The following is an 18,460-nucleotide window of genomic DNA, read 5'->3' as shown; positions in this document are numbered from 1 at the left end:
TCAGAGGTCCAAATTTCACTATTTACAAAGTAGAAGTTAAACTTTTTGCTCACTTAAATATTTACATTTTTATAGACCAGCTGACACTGGATGACATAGAGAAGTCAGTCAATGATGACATGAAACGCATTATCCCTTGGCTTCAACAGCTCAAGTAAGTGATCTTGGTATTATTCATTTAACTTGCATATTATGAATTATAAGAATAAGTTCTTTAGCATTGTGGGAGACGTATCCTTCCCCTATCGCAAGTAAGTTAGGATGCTGGCTATCTCCTCTTCCCTCTGCTAGAGTAGACTCTATAGCCCTTTCCTAGCCTGCTTTTATCCCACTCTGTCTGAAAATCCCTCCCCACGTGAGTTTGCACAGGGAGCTCCTTTGTAGTTGGCCTTCGCAACACTGCATGGGTGAAATCTTGTCTCATCTGAAGTCTATGCCAACTCCTACTGACTTCATTAGGGTCAAAAATTCACCATGCATGCAGACATGCACAGTGTCCCCAAATCCTGTTTCCCTTCTCCCACGTTCTTACACAGTTGAATGTTACTGGTTCTGCTGCAAAAAACATCTCCCCTTTGTAGCAGCAGAGGAAGCAACAGGAGTTGCCCATTGTCAGCATAATGCATTCCACTTATTATCCAGTTATTTTAGCACTTAAGTTTTGATCTGTTTATACCATTCAGGTATGTTCTAACTTGCAGATTTAGATGTCCTCTGAAGCCCTAAGATTGCGGCACCTAATAATTTTAAGCAAATAATATATTAACTCAATAAATATATGCCCTTATGTCCCTAGAGCCTCCCAAGCCTGACTGTAACAAGTAGTACAAATACAATTTAAACTCATGTGAAAACAAAATCCCATCTTCTCTTCCCCCTGCTGCCCTGAAGCTCTACAAAATCCCAGCACGCTACTGTAAGAGTCATACTCTATTGGCACCCTGGGAAATTATCAACATTCCTGTGTTACAAATTGTGGTCTGTAACTGAAGGCCAAGATAGCATTGCAATCCTTGAGGCAGCTCTGCTCTATTCTAAAACAGCCATTAGGACATGGCAGGCTTACTTTTGGGCATTATTATCCTGACTTGCAGAGGTTCCAAGCACCCAAAACTACAGCTGGAGACCACAGAAACTGGATGCTCAGTACATCTGAAAATCAAACTCTATATCTCTGGCTCATTCTCAGACCTAGCTGTGACTTGTATCTTGCCTGTGTGATCAGAAGCCAATTGTGTGTATATCAGATATAAAACTGAATTGGAGTCAGAATATTAGGATAAATGTGCTGTAATATTTTCTATGCAGGTCAGGCTGCCTTCATCCCTGAAATTTCAGGTTCATATAATTGTGCTAGAAAATAGCAGAAACCCAGAAAGTAACAGAATAGTGCAGTATCAATGTCTGTTTAAAAAGTAGTGACACGGCTTGCCAGAACACTGAAGTAAGAAGAATTTTTTTCTTCAGTAAATTTTCTTTAATGGGTCATGGTAAAGTTCGAAGGGGCCGCACTGTGAACTCACTAAAACCTGCAGGGTTTTCTAAGGTGTTCTCTAATTGTGTAATCCTACAGAAATGTTTCCAGCAAAGTCTTTTAAAATCTCACTGAATATAGTTCTTAAATGAAAGAACACTTCCCTCTAGTCTCTGAAATCCAAGTGTGGCAGCAGTAAAAATCTAAACATGAAATGAACTATAAATAATGAAATTGTTACCTAACCTATCGTTACCTAAGCTGATGGAGACAAATATAAACATAAATAGTGACAAGTAAATCTAATTTTTAAAATTCTATTGGTCTAGGGTAATTAACTTTACATTAACCTCACTTTGTATATAACTTTTAATTTGATAGTGACCCTGTATGACTTATTGTTTTGGAGCATTCTAATACATAAAAACTCAAAGCACTAATGTTTGTTTATTTTGTTTTTTTTTTTTAATGCAAGGTTTTGGCTTGGACAGCAGCAATGCAAACAGTCTATAAAACATCTACCTACGGTAACCAGTGAAACATTGCAGCTAGCTAATTATGCTAGCCATCCTGTAGGAAACCTTTCCAAGCACAAACTGTTTATCAGACTCACTCGCCTTCCACAGTACTACATTGTAAGTAATTGGAAAACACTTTTCTGAACTTTGTGCTTGGAGACAAAGCATAACAAACACCTTTTTTTTTTTTTTTTTAAATGGTAATACAGCATGTTAGACTGGCTACCGGTGATTGCTTTAACTGTCTAGTCCCATTTCTCTAGCTCCGAGGGTCTGTCTGTTAAGCAATATGGTTGTGTGAATGTAATCCTTTTTTGTTACCCCACAAGCCTTCTAGCTTTCTTTTTATTTCCTAGCAGGCTGGTCTCCCTTCTCTTCCTGAGTTCTTTCCCTACTCAAATATAATGTTTTTAGAAAGAGACAAAATAGTTTTGGAAAAGGAAAAAAAACTAATATAGTTAAATGATTTTTTTTTTTTAATTTTTTGTCAAGGTTCTTCTCCAAATGAATGTTTTGCTTTTAAATATAGGTGGTAGAGATGTTTGAAGTTCCTGGCAACCCCACAGAACTGGAGTACAAGAATCATTTTCTCTCTGTGAGCTGTCCTGAGGGAGATGACAGCCCTGCTACTGCACTTTTACTACAGCAATTCAAACCAAACATAGAGGAGTTGGTACTAGACACAAAAAGTGGAAAACACGCAAAAGGCGGTACCAAGCGCAAGGTTTGTACCTTCCATATGGAAACAGACATTAAACCTGTGTTTGCCCTCAGACTGTGACTAGTGTCTGGTTGTAGGTGAATTATAAGTACCTAAAAGATTAATTTGTTCCAGTTCAAAGCTAAATGCAGCTTGTGGGGCTCGCTGCCAGCTTTACTAAAGGCATATTTGAAATGTTGTGTCGCTTACATCTCACAACAATTGGGGCTTGTCTACATGGGGAAATGAAGCAGAATGGCTATTGTGTAATAAGCTACTCTGCAGTAAAGTTATTCCAGAAAAGTTATTGTGCTTTAAATACACACCCTACCTTATTCCATAATAAGATCCATTTGTAGATGAGACTTTAGTCAAATACCCTTTCGCTGTGTATGGTCTTCCCTTGTTTTAGCAGCTATACAAACAGATTAGGGATCTTGAGTTGTTCTGACTTTACTACTATTACTAGTTTTGACAACCTGGGCTTACATATTTATTTTTAAATAAAGTAGATTTTAGACCAAGGCAACATTAATTTGTTATATTAGAATCGTAATAGTAACTTAATTAAACCTGACTCTGATACTCAAATAGTTGATCTGTTTTTAATCACTAGAGTCTAGTAACCCTGAAATTTTGCTTTTGCATGTATAGTTTTAACCATTTACCTTTTTAAGTAGTCTTTGCCTATTCTGCCTGGTGTTATCATGGATTGAATATATGTAGAAGGTTTTTTAGGGAGATATTTTACAAGAAATGGTGAATAGATGGAAAGAACTTTGAGTTCACGTGATGGAGTTGTATAGTGTAAATTTTCGAATTAAAAATGTGATGACTGTATGAAAGGTAATAAAGTTAAAGGGCTCTTTGTCAGTTTTGAACTTGGCAGCTTTGTGCTATCAAGATCATCTATACCATTTCTTGGTATGGAAACTTTAAAACTTTAATCCTACAATGAGATCTGCATGGCAAAGTCCTGCTGAAGTCATCACTGAGACCCCTGCAAGGAGCCTGTCTGTGTTGTGCTCACTGCAGGGTCAAGATCTAGAAAATTAATTTTCAGCTCCCAGTCCTATGTGACTATGGGTATGTCTACACTGCAGTTAGACACCTGTGGTTGGCCTGTGCCAGCTGACTTTGGTTCGGGCTATAGGGTTGTTTAACTGTGGTATAGATGTTTGGGCTGCAGCTGGAGCTCTGGGACCCTCCCGCTTCAGAGTCCTAGGGCCCAGGCTCCAGCCTGAGCATCTACACTTCAATTAAACAGCCGCTTAGCTTGAGCCCCGCGAGCCTGAGTCAGCTAGCATGGACCAGCTGCAGATGTCTAATTGTAGTGTAGACATACCCCTAAGTGTGGAGTGTTCTTGGACCTAATGTTTAAAAAATATGTAAAGTGTATGTTTTAAGTGTGACTTTGTATTTCATTAAAAAAATAAACAGGATGATTGTGATAATTCCTGGTTGTTTTTAAGTAACTCTCTTGTTTGTGTGGGGGGTTCTTTTTCTTTTCTTCTTAACTAGATCCTTGTCTATGCTACATAATTTTGACAGTTCTGGAGCCTTTCTAGTTTCCAAAATATCAGATATGTTTATGCATTATCAGTGTCCTGTTTTACAAAAGTATACAGTCTTGTATGTTTTAAAGGGCTTGTTTATAGGATTGTGTTTTATATTTTTGCTGCAGTTCCCTAGTGTCGTCTGCTGATGTTTGCACAGGGAGCTCCTTTGTTACAAACTAACTTCAGATATAATGCAATGAGGAGGCTGTGACTGGACAGTGAGAAGGGATAGGGGAAAGAATGAGGCAGCATCAATAAGATGCTGTGATTATTGAGCAAAAGCTAGTGTATTTCAAATATATTTCAATGATACAGTGAAACTTTTTTTTTTAAACAAAGTAGGAGGTTTGTTAAAGTCTTGTGGCTTAAATGAGTATTCAGAGGGAATTTAAAGGATTGTAAGGTAATGTAGATTGCAAGTTCCAAAACCCCTAATTTGAGGAGTTGGTCTAGTCACTATGTGGAAAGGTACTTCAGGTTGACCCATAATATTTTGGGGGGAGTACTGTGTGTGGACACAGTAAACTAGTTTATACAAGGAAGGTTGGAAAGTGTGTTAAACACTAAATTTTGTGATAAATTATAGAATGGTGTTAAACGAACCCGATTGAGTTCTCTAATCCTTAAGAGTAACTATATGTGCCCAATGAGTATTTCATTTAAAACATATCAGCTGATCAAGGTTTTGTTCTGCATTATCACATTTTTGAAGGGTGACCGTTTTTATTCCAAACGGGCTAGTACATATCATCTTTCTCTGTTTGTTTGAATTCTAGTTGTCTGGTGATCCGTGTTCTGTAGAATCTAAGAAACTGAAACGGTCTGGAGAAATGTGTGCCTTCAATAAAGTCCTAGCTCATCTTGTAGCAATGTGCGATACAAATATGCCATTTATAGGACTTCGTATGGAGGTAAGTATTATGAGATTAAAATTTTCCTGGAATTTCTTTGTATAAACTGATTGATCTATATTTGGGGGCATGTGCTAACATGTCTTCTGACATGCCTGCATACTGCTCTTTCTCTAGTCCTCTCTGCCTTCCATCTAAATGTCAGGAATCTGTTTGCATGGGCCAACTGAGTGCTTTAGAGCATGGTCCTCCTACTCCAGCTGCAGCTGTGACTCCCTGCCACAACTGAGGCTCTGGAGAGGGAAAGGGGACAGGAGACACTGAAGAGAGAAAAGGGGAGATAGTGGGATGTCAAGGGGAGACGAGATTGTAGCGTGGCCCCCTGTGTTCTCAATTTTCCATGCTCAGAATGTGAAACTGTCACTTGTAGCAAGATACACACTTTGGGAAAGTGCACACATGAATTTGTTTGTTATAACTTAATGAAATCTTCCTTTTTCTTTAGTTGTCTAATATGGAGATTCCACACCAAGGAGTACAGGTAGAAGGAGATGGCTTCAGCCATGCTATACGTTTATTAAAGTAAGATATTGTTATACACTTCATTTTATCAAGTACGTGAACAGTATTAGGAAAAAGGAGCATTTAAAGAGTTTGACACCTTGCAACACTAAACTTTGAAAAGCATTTTCGTTTTAAACAATGGCTTATTTTACACCCCCAGTCGTTTAAGGTAATGTGGCCTGTGGTGGGGAGGGGAAGAGTAGGAAAATAATATATTGCCCTTTATTGTTGGAACAGCCAGTTCTGGTGTCTGCTCACAGATGAGAATTGAGCAGCTTAGGGGCATGGTCTCTGTCTCTTCCAAACATGACAAATGCACAGCAGCTATAAGTAAGGCTAAGATTCTGTCATGTATTTTTAGTAAAAGTCATGGGCAATAACGAAAAATTCAGAGGCTCATGACCTATCCCTGACTTTTATGGCAAAATGGGGAGCTGCAGGGTCCCCACACTGCCCTTGGCTCGGAACTGTTGGGTTCCTCCACCTCCTGTGGCTCTCTGGTTGGGGCATCTCCACCTCCCACGGTGGCCCAGAGCGCGCGGGCGGCGGCCCGGAGCTTGCAGTTCCCAGCCACCACGGGTGGCAGAGGGACCTTGCAGCTCCCTGGCACCACAGGCTCAAGTCACGGAGGTCTCTAGAGGTCAAGGATTCCGTGACCTCAGTGATAAAATCATAGCCAAGATCTGTCCGTCCTTGTTCCAGCCAAAGATGGCTTCCTAACCTAGCATCTCCTGCTACCATCCTTGGCAGGAATTGCGATTCTACTACTAGCCTGTCCTCCAGGTTCCCTGTGGATCTCTTAGCAATCGGGAGGTTAGAACCTTGGCTTGGGAGATTTCACAGTACCTCTCTCCAGGAATTTGAATTATACTAATACATCCAGCCTATAGTTCTTACCAGCTTCCTTCTCATCCTTCTGCCAGGTGAAGGCTTTAATATAGCAGTATCTGGTTTTCTTGAACTGTACTTCCTTCTTCGTTTATTTTTGTAGATTTGAAGTGTGCCCTTTCTTGTATTTTGGCACACCTGAAATTAACATAATTTTAAACTTTTTTCAATAAGTGAAAGAAAAGAGATGTTCTGTAGAAGCCAGCAATTTTTATTTCCCCACATCTCAAATCACTTGTCCTCAGGCAAAAACTTGAATGCTTTAACAAGAGTCCCTGGTATTGTGTTCTGAAGATCAACAGACTTGGGCTCTAATGGACCAGTGGAAGGAAACTAATTCCTGATCTGAGGGCTTTTCACCGAGAATACTCATCAATAGGCCCAGATCCTAATATCTAGAGACAGCTGGTTCAGGCAACTCCAGGTGACCTCTGTAGTGATAACTCATGAGGAGAGTTCTCTGATGTAGTCATTGCTTAAGCTGGTAATGTAGGAATTGCCATGCTGGATCAGACCATTGGTGCATGTGGTTCAGTGTTCTGTCTCCCACAGTGGCCAATGTTTTAGAGGAATCCTGAAGAGAGAAACTGCTTGTAGAGGAAGTTTCTTCCTAAGCCCCCTCATTTATTGCCTAGCTTGTACCCTGAGTCAAGAGGATTTATATCCATCTTAAAAAATCCTCTTGTATAATATAATGTAACCTTTTCATATTTCGGTAATGAAAATAAACTCTACTGATAAAGCACCTTTATACTGGTATAACTATGTCTACCCTAACGTTGTGTTGCTTTAACTACTGATTTAGAAACAGCTGTAGTTAAAGCAGTACACAACTGTATATACAAGCCCTTACACTCCATATTCCATGTTTCAAAGGGATGTATGAAGTCTAAACAAATCTGAAAGAAGATCTGTAGAGGGAATGTGAACTTTTAACAACTTTTAACTTTCCAAGTGTTGGAAAGAAGGTGCAAGTTACATCAACTTAGAATTCCTCTAGGAGAGGGGTTCCCAAACTTTTTACCAGCATGATGCCATTTTAATGAAGTCTTTTTAGCTTGGGAGCCCAAAGAGGTGGTCCGGTCGAAAACGGGACGCCTGGCAACCCTATGCTCAAAGTCATGCTGTGTGGAGCAAAATGGCATCCTCCTCACAATAGGGATCACTGTGACCCCATCTTCTGATGATCCCATATGAGGGTTGTGATCCACAGTTTGGGAACTACTGCTCTAGGGATTTCTCTGATTTTGCTCATCACTATTTGGTGTATGAATATATTTTTGGGAATTAAAATATTAGCCAAGTTTGTTGTATTGATTTTTAGAATGAAGACTTATTTTAAAAGGGAAACTGGATCCCAGTTTGAGGCCTGGGTAGTAAAAGATCAAAGTTGACACTAGACTCCTACAAAGACCTTATTTAACTACTTTCTCTATAGAAGCCTCTCATCAGTAAAGTTCTACTTTAGCCAGAAGGGCAGAATTGAGCTCCTTTCAGAGGAATTATTTTAACAGGTTTGATTGTAGATCTATCTGAGGCTGATCTTCTCCTCATTTAACAATATTTTGTAGCATTTTTTTATGATTTACTTGCATTGTAAGACTGGCATTTCATAGTTCAATACAGTTCTTGAAAGGAATAAAATACCTGGCTTCATTTCTCCAGTCCCAGTTCTCTTCCATTCATTGTTCTGCAGAGCATCTTTTCTTTCAAGTAAAGTTATTTAAATGTTTTTCTGGAAAATATTTGAACATGTATTCTATATTATGCACTCATGGAACTGTAATGTGTACAATTGTGCACTCTTTTCTTCATGGACAGAATTCCTCCATGTAAAGGTACAAGTGAAGAAACCCAGAAGGCTCTGGACCGGTCTCTCCTTGATTGCACTTTCCGATTGCAAGGTAGAAATAACCGCACATGGGTGGCTGAGCTGATATTTGCGAACTGTCCACTTAACAGCACATCTTCCAGGGAGCAAGGTTAGTTTTGCAGAAATATTTTGCAGATTTAACTCCTTTCTCTTTACCATGTTCTCTGTCAAATGCTAATCATTATTGACGCTGCAGGACCAACACGTCATGTCTACCTGACTTACGAAAACCAATTGTCTGAACCAGTTGGAGGTCGAAAAGTTGTTGAGATGTTCCTTAATGATTGGAACAGTATTGCTCGACTATATGAATGTGTGCTGGAGTTTGCACGATCTTTGCCAGGTACAAAAATATTCTCCTTTTTCCTTTCCTTTTACACTTTTGGTGCATCTTATATAAATATGTAAGCTTTCTCACTCTACCTTTTTATTTTTTCCCCTTCCTCAAAAGAAATACCCAACCACCTAAATATTTTCTCTGAGGTTCGTGTCTATAACTACCGCAAGCTTATCCTTTGTTATGGAACTACCAAGGGAAGCTCAGTAAGTAACTCTCTTAGTACAATTCTAAAGCTACATTTGAAAACAAACTATACAGGTTCAGAGCTTTTGGAACTTAAGCAAAAAGCCCTCCACCTTATTAAAATAACAGTAAATTCATATTAACAAAAGCAGGGAAACTATAAGTAATAGATGCAGACCATCATTAACTTGCTGGATGCCTAGATATTTGCATAATTGGTATGTTGTTAAATACCAGGAGGACCGTTATGGATGGAATGCTGTCTTAAAAAAAATAAAATGAAGTCTCTGACAAAACTTCTGAAATTTAATGTTTTTTCTACTTTTAATCTAAAAAGGAGTCATATGAAACATTTCCCCATTTTACTGTGGACTGTTTCAATGCCACATGGACCTATCATGGCTCTCTTTAACCTGGGTTTTTTAGAGCATTTTTTGCACATGTAGAACCTGTATTGTAATGGTTAGTTACTTTCCATAAATAGCACGAATAGCACACTGGATTTTGCATAACATTGCCATTACGCATTGGCCTGACCCATCATAGCGTCTCAATGTGTTGTAGTTGAGACGCATCCAGCCTCACCAATACATCCGTTTTGTAGATATTGAAGTATCAAGTGCTCAAGTCCAGTTCCCTTAACTCACCCTTTTTGGTCAAATGAGGCTTCTGGTTTCTGAATAACACGCTAAGGAAATAGCCTAATTTCTTTCTATAGTTGCCTTTTTCCCCCCATCTCTTGCTAATTATTCTCCTGGGGATTTCCTAGATAAACTTAACAAAAAACAAAAAATCCAACCCCACCACTTTTGTGGAAAGCTATGCTAACTTTCTTCATGACATTTTGGCTTCAATTACTTTCATATTTATGTATGTGTAATTTTCAGTTTCTGATTCACAACTTGCAATCTGATCTAGTTTTATTCAATTGCTAAGATTTCTTGTTTTCTTGGTGTTGTAGATCAGTATTCAGTGGAATTCTATACATCAAAAATTCCACATTTCATTAGGAACAGTTGGCCCAAATTCAGGTTGCAGTAACTGTCACAATACCATCCTACACCAGCTCCAGGAGATGTTCAATAAAACACCAAATGTGGTTCAGTTATTACAGGTAACTGTATTTTATTTCTCTTTATGAAAAGATAGAATTTAGAAAAGTGCAAGATAATTAAGGCCCAGATTTTGATGTTTGAGTTTTTTTTCCCAAGGGTATCGGAATCTGACCCTTAATAAATTACTGATGGTTCTTGCTGATTGAGGAAGAGCAGGTAATGGGCTCATTATCCTCCATAACTTGATTTTTCTTCTGAGGCCATGTCTACGCTATAAACTTGGGTCCAAGCAAGTTACGCCGGCATGAAGCCATTGCAGTTAGCATATCGCTTGTGCACATGCATTCTTGGCTCCTTGCATCTGTGCTGCTCATACTCACCAAAAGTGCTAGTGTCGATGCACAGTGTGGTGCACCATGGGTAGGTATCCCAGTGTTCAGCACACACTATTTTGGGAAGTTTTGGCAATGCATGGTGGAGTAGAAATGTGTTACACAAGGTGATTGGGAGCAAGGGATCAACTTCCCAGTGTGCATCTGTTTCCATCCCATAATGTCATCTATATCCCATAATTTTCACACCCTTTAAAAAAAAATCCTATGAACCCATGCAGTGCTCCTCACTGTCTGCCTTCTCTGACAGAAGCATGGAGCCTGTACGTTTCTGCGCTATTGCCGTAAGTGTTGCAAGCCCAGGACACTCAATCTGGTAGTTGTGGAGCCACAAGAGGAACTGAATCAGCGGGGAATGTGACAATTTCTTTGGCAGATCACTGTGGGATATAGTGAGAACCAACTCAGCGTTGGTGGTGCTGTTCGCAGTGCAGTTGCGAATGGTGGAGTGCTGCTTTTGGGCCCGAGAAATGAGTGTTGACTGATGGGATCACATTGTAATACAGGTTTGGGATGATGAGCAGCGGCTGCAGAACTTTCAGATGTGCAAGGCCACATTCCTGGCTGAGTGTGCCGAGCTCATCCACCCCTCCAGTGTAGGGATACGAAAATGAGAACGGCACGGACAGTAGAGAAGGGAGTGGTGGTGGCATTGTGGTATTGTGCAATGACAGATTGCTACTGGTCAGTGGGAAATCATTTTGAAGTCAAAAAAGCTGTTGTGAGGGCTGTTGTCATGCAAGTGTTCAGAGCTATTAATAGTCTCCTGCTGTGCAGGACTGTGACTCTCGGCAATCTGCAGGATATAATTAATGGATTTGCAGCCACGGAGTTCCTGAACTGCGGTGTAGGAATCGACAGCACACACCCCTATTTTAGCACCAGACCACCTTGCCACAGAGTACATCAACAGAAGGGGCTATTTTTTTATGGTTATGCAAGCACTGATGGGTCACCGGAGGCACTTCACCAACATCAATGTTGGCTGGTCAGGGAAGGTGCAGGATGGTTGCATTTTTAAGAACCCAGGACTGTTCTGAAAGCTGCAAGCAGGGACTTTTCTTTCCCAACTGGCAGATTACTGTTGATGATGCTAAAATGCCAGTGGTGATCCTGGGAGACCCAGCCTACCCCTTGCTCCCCTGGCTCATGAAGCCATACATTCCCCCGGAGAGTACCAAGGAAAGATTCAGCTCTGGCTCAGCTGGTGCAGAATGACAGTTGAATGCACTTTTGGTAGATTGAAGGGACGGATGCTGGTGGTGGTTCCTCACAAGGTTGGATCTCAGTGAGAAAAGCATGGTTAGCTGCCTGCTGTGTCCTGCATAATAACTGAAGCAAAGAAGGAATGTTTCTGCCCGGATGGAGTGCAGAAGTGGAGTGGCTGTCTGCTGAGTTTGAACAGCCAGACACGGGCTGTTGTAGCTAAGGGCAGAGCTATACAGCTCAGAGAGAGTTTGAAAGTGCATTTTAACCGTGAGCCACAATAATGTATTGTGGCATACTGTGCTCTATCTAGTCTGCTGTTTTGAGGCTTGTTAGGAATTGTGTGATGTCGTGCAGATCTATGAATATAACACAGTTATTGCACCTATTAATTTTGCAGTGATAGTACATTTATGATTATTACACTGTTTGTGACTGATCCTATGAGTTGTCACATTGTACAATAACAAATGGGTGATTTCATAACAACTGGGCACTCTGCAGCATAAATTGGGAGCCAATAATAAAGATGAACTATTTTCCAAATAGTTTTATTCAGTAAGAAACTAGTGCAAAAAAAATTCTGTGCAGTTAAAAAGTAAATATGTTAAGAACTTAATAATGGAATAAAGCTTAACAAAGAGAGAGAATGTTCATGTCCATTTTACCTATGCATGCGGCAACAGTGGATCTCACAGCTTACCTAATGTGTAGTCGTGGTTGTCCTTAATGTCACCTGGGATGGAGTGATTCGGGATATGGATGCAGCCCCTGATGCCACATGAGAATGTTGAGGCGGGTGTAAGGAGGTGCTGTAATGGAGTTCTTTATGTACTGCAAAGGGAAGTGAGCATGTGATTGTGGAACCTGAACCACAAGAATCTGCAGCATCTGTGTTTGCTACTGGGAAGCCCGATTATGTCCTGGTGCATCTCCCTCTTCTTTTCCTGCTGGGAGTCCTGGGTCTTTTGCCTGTCCACTCTTTCCTTTTCCCGGCTGTTTGTTCATGGTCTGATGTAGCACTGGCTTACAGGATCTCACTGAACATGTCAGCCGAAGTCATCCTCTTCCTCCTCCTTATCTGGCTCAGGCGTTCCATGAATGTAGAAGGCAAGCCCCTCGAGCAGAAGAGCAGCAGCTGTAATTAAAACACACTGAGGTACCATTGTCAGTATAGTCACAATGGAAAGTGGAAAGTTAAGATTCAGAACTCCTTTCCCTTATTCCCTATAAGTTGTAAACAAGACGTGTGTATTGACAATTCTGCTTTGGGGTGCTTGTGCATCGCGCCATTCACAGCACTAGCCATGGTGAGCATGGCCCACCAGGGGTGAAGGAAATGAGGAGGGAATTGTTTGGTTGCATGAAATTGAGTATAGGGCAAAGGCACTGAGTACTGGCACCATTTTCCATAGGTGGCAGTGATTTTGGCTGATATCTGACTCCTGAGGGAAACAAGCACAGAAAGCACAGCTTCTGCTCATGTCCTGAAGCCACCGGGACCTGTATGTGCTAGCCTGTGTACTGCAACGGTGCTTGCTGGAGTTATTGCAGAATGGTGTGAGAGTGCCCTACAGTGGAGAAAGAAATAAGGCTGCCATCCCGAGAAACCTTTGGGAGAGGATTGCAGAGCATCTCTGTGAAGTTTCATCAGGATCACTCAGGAGGATTCAAGGAACATTTCTGTATACATAAACAAACTGCTTTGCATGGCCCCTTTGCCTAATTCCACAGGGGAGTGAAAAGCAGATAGCACTACCTTCTATAGTTGTGCTGCTACCTCTTCTACTATGAGTAAATTAATGAAAAGTTGATAGCTGTTCCTGCTAAGTTGGAATTGCCAAGACCATAATGGGAAATATATTTATAGACTTACCCAAGTATCCTTTTCCTTCATTGGGCTCACCCATGCTTAACTGCTGGGACTGACTGGACTTTGGTGGAGTCTCAAACAGGTCTTGGCTCACGGCATAACTGACCCCCCTGGTTTCAAGACCTCCTTCCTCTTCATCCTTCCTGGTCACAGCAGGGGTCTGTGTCTCAGGCTCTTCAGAGGTATCCATGGTAGCGAGTGAGGTGGTGATGGAATATCTGCCAAGTATGGCTTTGTAAAAGCATCGGGTCTATGGCTCAGCACTGGATCGACTGTTGGCCTTCCTGGCCTTTTGATATGCCGGCGCAGTTCCTTCATTTTCATGTGGACGTGCTGCTGGTCCTTGTTTACCCCTTTTCCTGCATCCCCCGTGCAATCTGCTTTTAGATGTTCATGTTTCTGCTGCTGGTCTCTAGCTGTGCCTGCACAGTCTCTTCTCTCCACGGGCCTGGGAGATCCAGTATCTCCTGTTGACTCCAAGCTCAAGTGTAGCTGGAATGTGTAGCTGGCATGGCGATCTAGGTAGTTGCACAGAACTAGAGTTGCCAAGATGGACAATCAAAAAAAGGCATTTCAAAAATTCTCAGGGCTTTAAGGGCAGGGCCTCTATGATCTCTGGGCAGTGGCATTCACATTTGTGACTAGGGCAGTCAGTGTCAGGAATTGTGGGACAGTTGCTGGAGGACTGTTGGGGTCAACATAAATAACGCATTGTCTACATTTTCACTGTGTTGATCTCAGTACATTCACTGTGACTTGGGGAGGTGGTATTACTGTGTCGCTGTAACAGGGCAGTTATGTTGGTGGGAGACAAATTTAAGTTAGACACGTGCACAGCTGGGTCAATGCCAGGTTGCTTATATTGACCTAACTTTGTAGTGTAGACTAGGCCTGGATCCCTTAAAGATAGACTCTGTGATTGATTGTGGAAGGTAATTGATCTCTCAACGTCTGTTCTCTTGCAGGTATTGTTTGATACTCAGGCTCCATTAGTTGCCATCAACAAACTTCCAACTGTGCCAATGCTGGGTCTCACTCAACGCATCAACATTGCTTATCAGTGTTTCTCAATCCTGCCGCAGTCACCCACACACATCAGGCTGGCTTTTAGGAATATGTACTGCATTGACATCTACTGCCGGAGCCGTGGGGTGGTGGCAATACGTGATGGAGCATATAGTCTTTTTGACAACAGTAAAATAGTTGAAGGTTTTTACCCTGCACCAGGACTAAAGGTAATTGTTCTTGTGTTTTCTGGCATCTTATGGAAGCATCACTCACGGTTTCATTGTGCAGGTTGAGATGAGCTTTTCATTTAAAGCCAATTTATGTGTGAAGAATACACTGAATCTCCTCAAAATTACAGCACTTACTCTTTTTGAGCACAGAATTTTCTGGTTTATGAGTAAACTGGTTAATTAGTATAAATTTATTTTAACTCAAAATGTGTCCAACAAGAAACTTAGCTCTCAGTGTGAGACTGTTTTCTTTTGTTTTTTGTTTTTGTTTGTTTTTCTCCTAAATGATCTTAATAATGAAATCCTGGAGACACTTCAGGCTTCTTTCATACATAAGCCTCACTGAAATCTTGTGCCAAAGCTACATTTAAAGACTTTTTTTAGGATTAATGGTAATTTTCCCCCATTCTTCATAATTGAACACTTCTTCTTCACCAGGGGCTGATGGATAATTTTCTACTTCAGAAAAGTTTATGTAAAACTGCCCTCTTTGAAAAGGCTGTAGTCTCCCATTGTTCTCAGTAGGACTGAAGCTAGAGGCTGCTCTTAAAGATGATGGCTGGCTTAGCTCTCACTGGAAACAATGGGAGGCAGTGGCCCTTTTGAAAAAGGGCACCTATGCTTCAGTCCTACTGAGAAATGGGAATGGCAGCCATTTTTAAAGAGGGCAATTTCTGAATTTTCTGAAATATTTTTATGCACCAGTCTCTGACAGAAACTTTCAGTTATGAAAATTAATGGCAAAGAATGAACACTAGTGCTAAATATTTTTCTTCAACATCTATCCTTGCTCCAGAGCTACACAGATGGTTGGAGAGGAAGTAGGGGTCTGTAGTGGGGAAGAAGACAGGAAGGAGTGGGAAGACTGGTGTGCTTGTGTATAGGGGAATGAAGGAGGTACGAGAGAGAGAAAGAGAGGAAAATGGGGGTTTGCAGGAGGGAAAGAGGAATTGGGGTGTGTGTGTGTAGGGTATACTGGGAGATGCAAAGGGGAATCTGAATTATAAATTCCCAGTACTTTCCATTACTCTGGCAATGCAAAGCAGCTCAAAGTGCAGTTTAACTGGCCAGTATGCTCTGCGGTGCTCCAGAATAGCATAAAGCAGCTAGAGCAGACAAGTGAATATGGAAATTTAAAGTTTTTAATTTTAAGGCTGATGCTTCATATCATTAGAAATCTCTCATAGTACCATACTCTTTGGATTTATTTTTATACTGATCATGTAAATTTTTGGGAGGAGAGGAAAGGGAAATTCTTAGGCAAGCTATTTTCAGATGGAGTTATGGTCGAAAGTACATATCAGTAATTAGTAAAATACACCACAAAGATTTTACCATTTTAAAATAAACCCAAACATGGTAAGGTATTGAACAGTTTGCACAGAGTTAAGGTTGTGTGGGTAATATGTGGTATGGGTTGGGGAGAGAGAAAAATCTGACTGTAAAAATCAGTTTAGGATAATCCAGGACCAACAACACTAAAATACCTTAATCGTATGATTATTGCTTAGTGATACCATAGGGCAGGGTTTTAAGTTTTCTGGATGCCTGCATTTCTGTAGGTTAACAAGTTTGGATTTATTTTTGATCAAATTAAGTAAGGTTCTGTGGGCACTCACTGGTATTGTAGAGTCTTTCTTTAAAGAAGAGAAGAATCTCTTGAAATGACACAGGCTGATTTGATCATAATTCCTCCAAGTAAGTTGCATCTTCCAGAAGTGTGATGGTGGTTTTGTTTAAGAAACTTCCAGTGACTAGCTGTGCTCTTACCCTTTTTATTCCTTTTTTTTATAAGCCGTAGATTCTGGAAATTAGTGCTGTGCATAAATGTCCTTTAGTTGCGCTAGAAACCTCTCTTCAGATAAATATTTGATATCCTTAATAGTCAAATTCATTGTCTCTTCTGTGCCCGCTGGCTAAAAAACAAAAATTTCAAAGCCTTCTAGGAAATTGGTTGTTGGTCAGGGGACACTGGGAACGCAGATGCCTTTCCAGTTTACTTGACTTTCTTCTTGAGGATATGTTCTAAGTAAAGGGTTCGTTTCTAGTTGAGGAGGTGAAAAAGGGAATTGTTGTAAAGATAATTTTTTACACTTGCAAAATTATAAATACAACTACATCTCAATTGATGGTCCTATCTAAATACAGAATCTTTATAAAATTATTTTCCAGTGACTAGTATGTGATGATTCTTATACACTTACTTCTAATTATTATGTACCTTATTTTATTTCTTGGTTAATGGTTTCCTTCAAGTTTTAAACCTTTTGAGAGCTGTTTGGCTTCACAAATGTTATAGATCTTCCTGAGTTTGATTTAACCAACCTGGAGTCAATTTTTTGTGTTTGAGGGCTGGAGACTTAGATTTCCATCTTTTGATAATAAGTTCTATTGGCTTGTGCCAAACTAACAGGAAGGGGGTTGTTTTGCCAAAACTTCTATGGGAATAAACTTGTACTGATCTAGAAAACTAGAGTTGCTTAAAACATTTACTACCTTTTTAATAGGAGATTGGTGGTATGAAAGGCTACTGAATTTTGAGGGTGAACTTGCCAGAGTTGCAAACAGCAACAGTTTCTTTGTAATCAAATTGTTCTTTGACTTCCTGATCTTGTGAAGTGCATTTCAGGTAATGGAATTAAAATTTATATTTTAATCTAGGGATAACCGAATAAATTATAAATAGCACATATACGCTACTGCTATTGATGCTTAGATCAGTTATAAGTATAGAATTGCTGTTGGAGGCATATAATAAATTATAATAATCAAATATATCCACAGACATTCCTGAACATGTTTGTTGACAGCAATCAGGATGCACGAAGACGATCTGTAAATGAGGATGATAATCCGCCTTCCCCTATTGGGGGGGACATGATGGATTCATTGATATCACAACTTCAGCCCCAACAATCACAGCAACAGGTAAAATGTAGGCAAAATAATAAAACCACAAGTTACACTGTATCTCCATTGTTCTCCATAATTATATCTACTTTTTTAGAAAAATGTATGTGTTGTGTCTTCCCCGAGAGGGATGGCAATAGCAGAGAGGCGAGTATAAACCAGGGGTCTCAAACTCAAATGACCACAAGGGCCACAGAAGACTAGTGCATTGGCCTGAGGGCCACATCACTGACACGCCCCCTTCGCTGCCCCCAGCCCCCATTCTGCCTCTTCCCACCCCCATTCCAACCCCTTCCCCAAAGTTCCCTCCACACCTCTCCTTGGCCCTGGCCCCGCTCCGCTCCTCTCCGGGAAGCGGCTGGAACCACGTTCCTACATTCCAGGGGAGGGAGGGGACGCGAGGGCACAGGGCTACATACGCTATCTTGCTGCTCCTCCAGGTACCTCCCCTGAAGCTCCCGTTGGCCGCAGTTCCTTGTTCCCGGCCAATGGGAGCTGCAGGGGGTGGTGCCTGGAAGCTAGGGCAATGCATAGAGCCCTCTGCCCCCGCCCCGGGGCCGCAGGGACGTTGTGCTGGCCGCTTCAGGGAGCAGCGCGGGGCCACGGGGGGCAATCCCATGGGCAGGATGTGGCCCACGGACTGTAGTTTGCCCATCTCTGGCCTGGAGGTAGGCCGGGTGAGGAGGGTGCGGGCTGATTGGTGGGCCGCAGGAAATAGCCCTGCGTGACGCATGTTTGAGACCCCTGCCATGAACTATAGTGGTTTGAAATAGCCCTTGGAAGATTTATTCATGTTTTAAAATGTATGTTTACTTTGAGGTAGCATCGTAGATAGC

General features: G+C 41.1%; 1 protein-coding gene across 2 annotated transcripts in view; it reads left to right on the top strand.

Moving 5' to 3' along the window:
• MED14 (mediator complex subunit 14) overlaps positions 1–18,460 on the top strand; it is a 50,472-nt gene that overhangs the window by 18,192 nt on the left and 13,820 nt on the right. For both annotated transcript variants that reach the window (XM_043505861.1, XM_038392216.2), the window contains exons 12-22: positions 76–154; positions 1,950–2,109; positions 2,522–2,716; positions 5,028–5,162; positions 5,608–5,684; positions 8,376–8,536; positions 8,624–8,770; positions 8,879–8,970; positions 9,912–10,064; positions 14,442–14,711; positions 17,499–17,642. In XM_043505861.1, coding sequence (XP_043361796.1) covers positions 76–154; positions 1,950–2,109; positions 2,522–2,716; positions 5,028–5,162; positions 5,608–5,684; positions 8,376–8,536; positions 8,624–8,770; positions 8,879–8,970; positions 9,912–10,064; positions 14,442–14,711; positions 17,499–17,642 — 1,613 coding nt within the window. The remainder of the gene's footprint in view (positions 1–75; positions 155–1,949; positions 2,110–2,521; positions 2,717–5,027; positions 5,163–5,607; positions 5,685–8,375; positions 8,537–8,623; positions 8,771–8,878; positions 8,971–9,911; positions 10,065–14,441; positions 14,712–17,498; positions 17,643–18,460) is intronic.

The sequence above is a fragment of the Dermochelys coriacea genome, chromosome 1, assembly GCF_009764565.3.
Source record: "Dermochelys coriacea isolate rDerCor1 chromosome 1, rDerCor1.pri.v4, whole genome shotgun sequence".
Lineage (NCBI taxonomy): Eukaryota > Metazoa > Chordata > Testudines > Dermochelyidae > Dermochelys > Dermochelys coriacea.
This window is presented reverse-complemented; position numbering and strand designations above follow the sequence as displayed.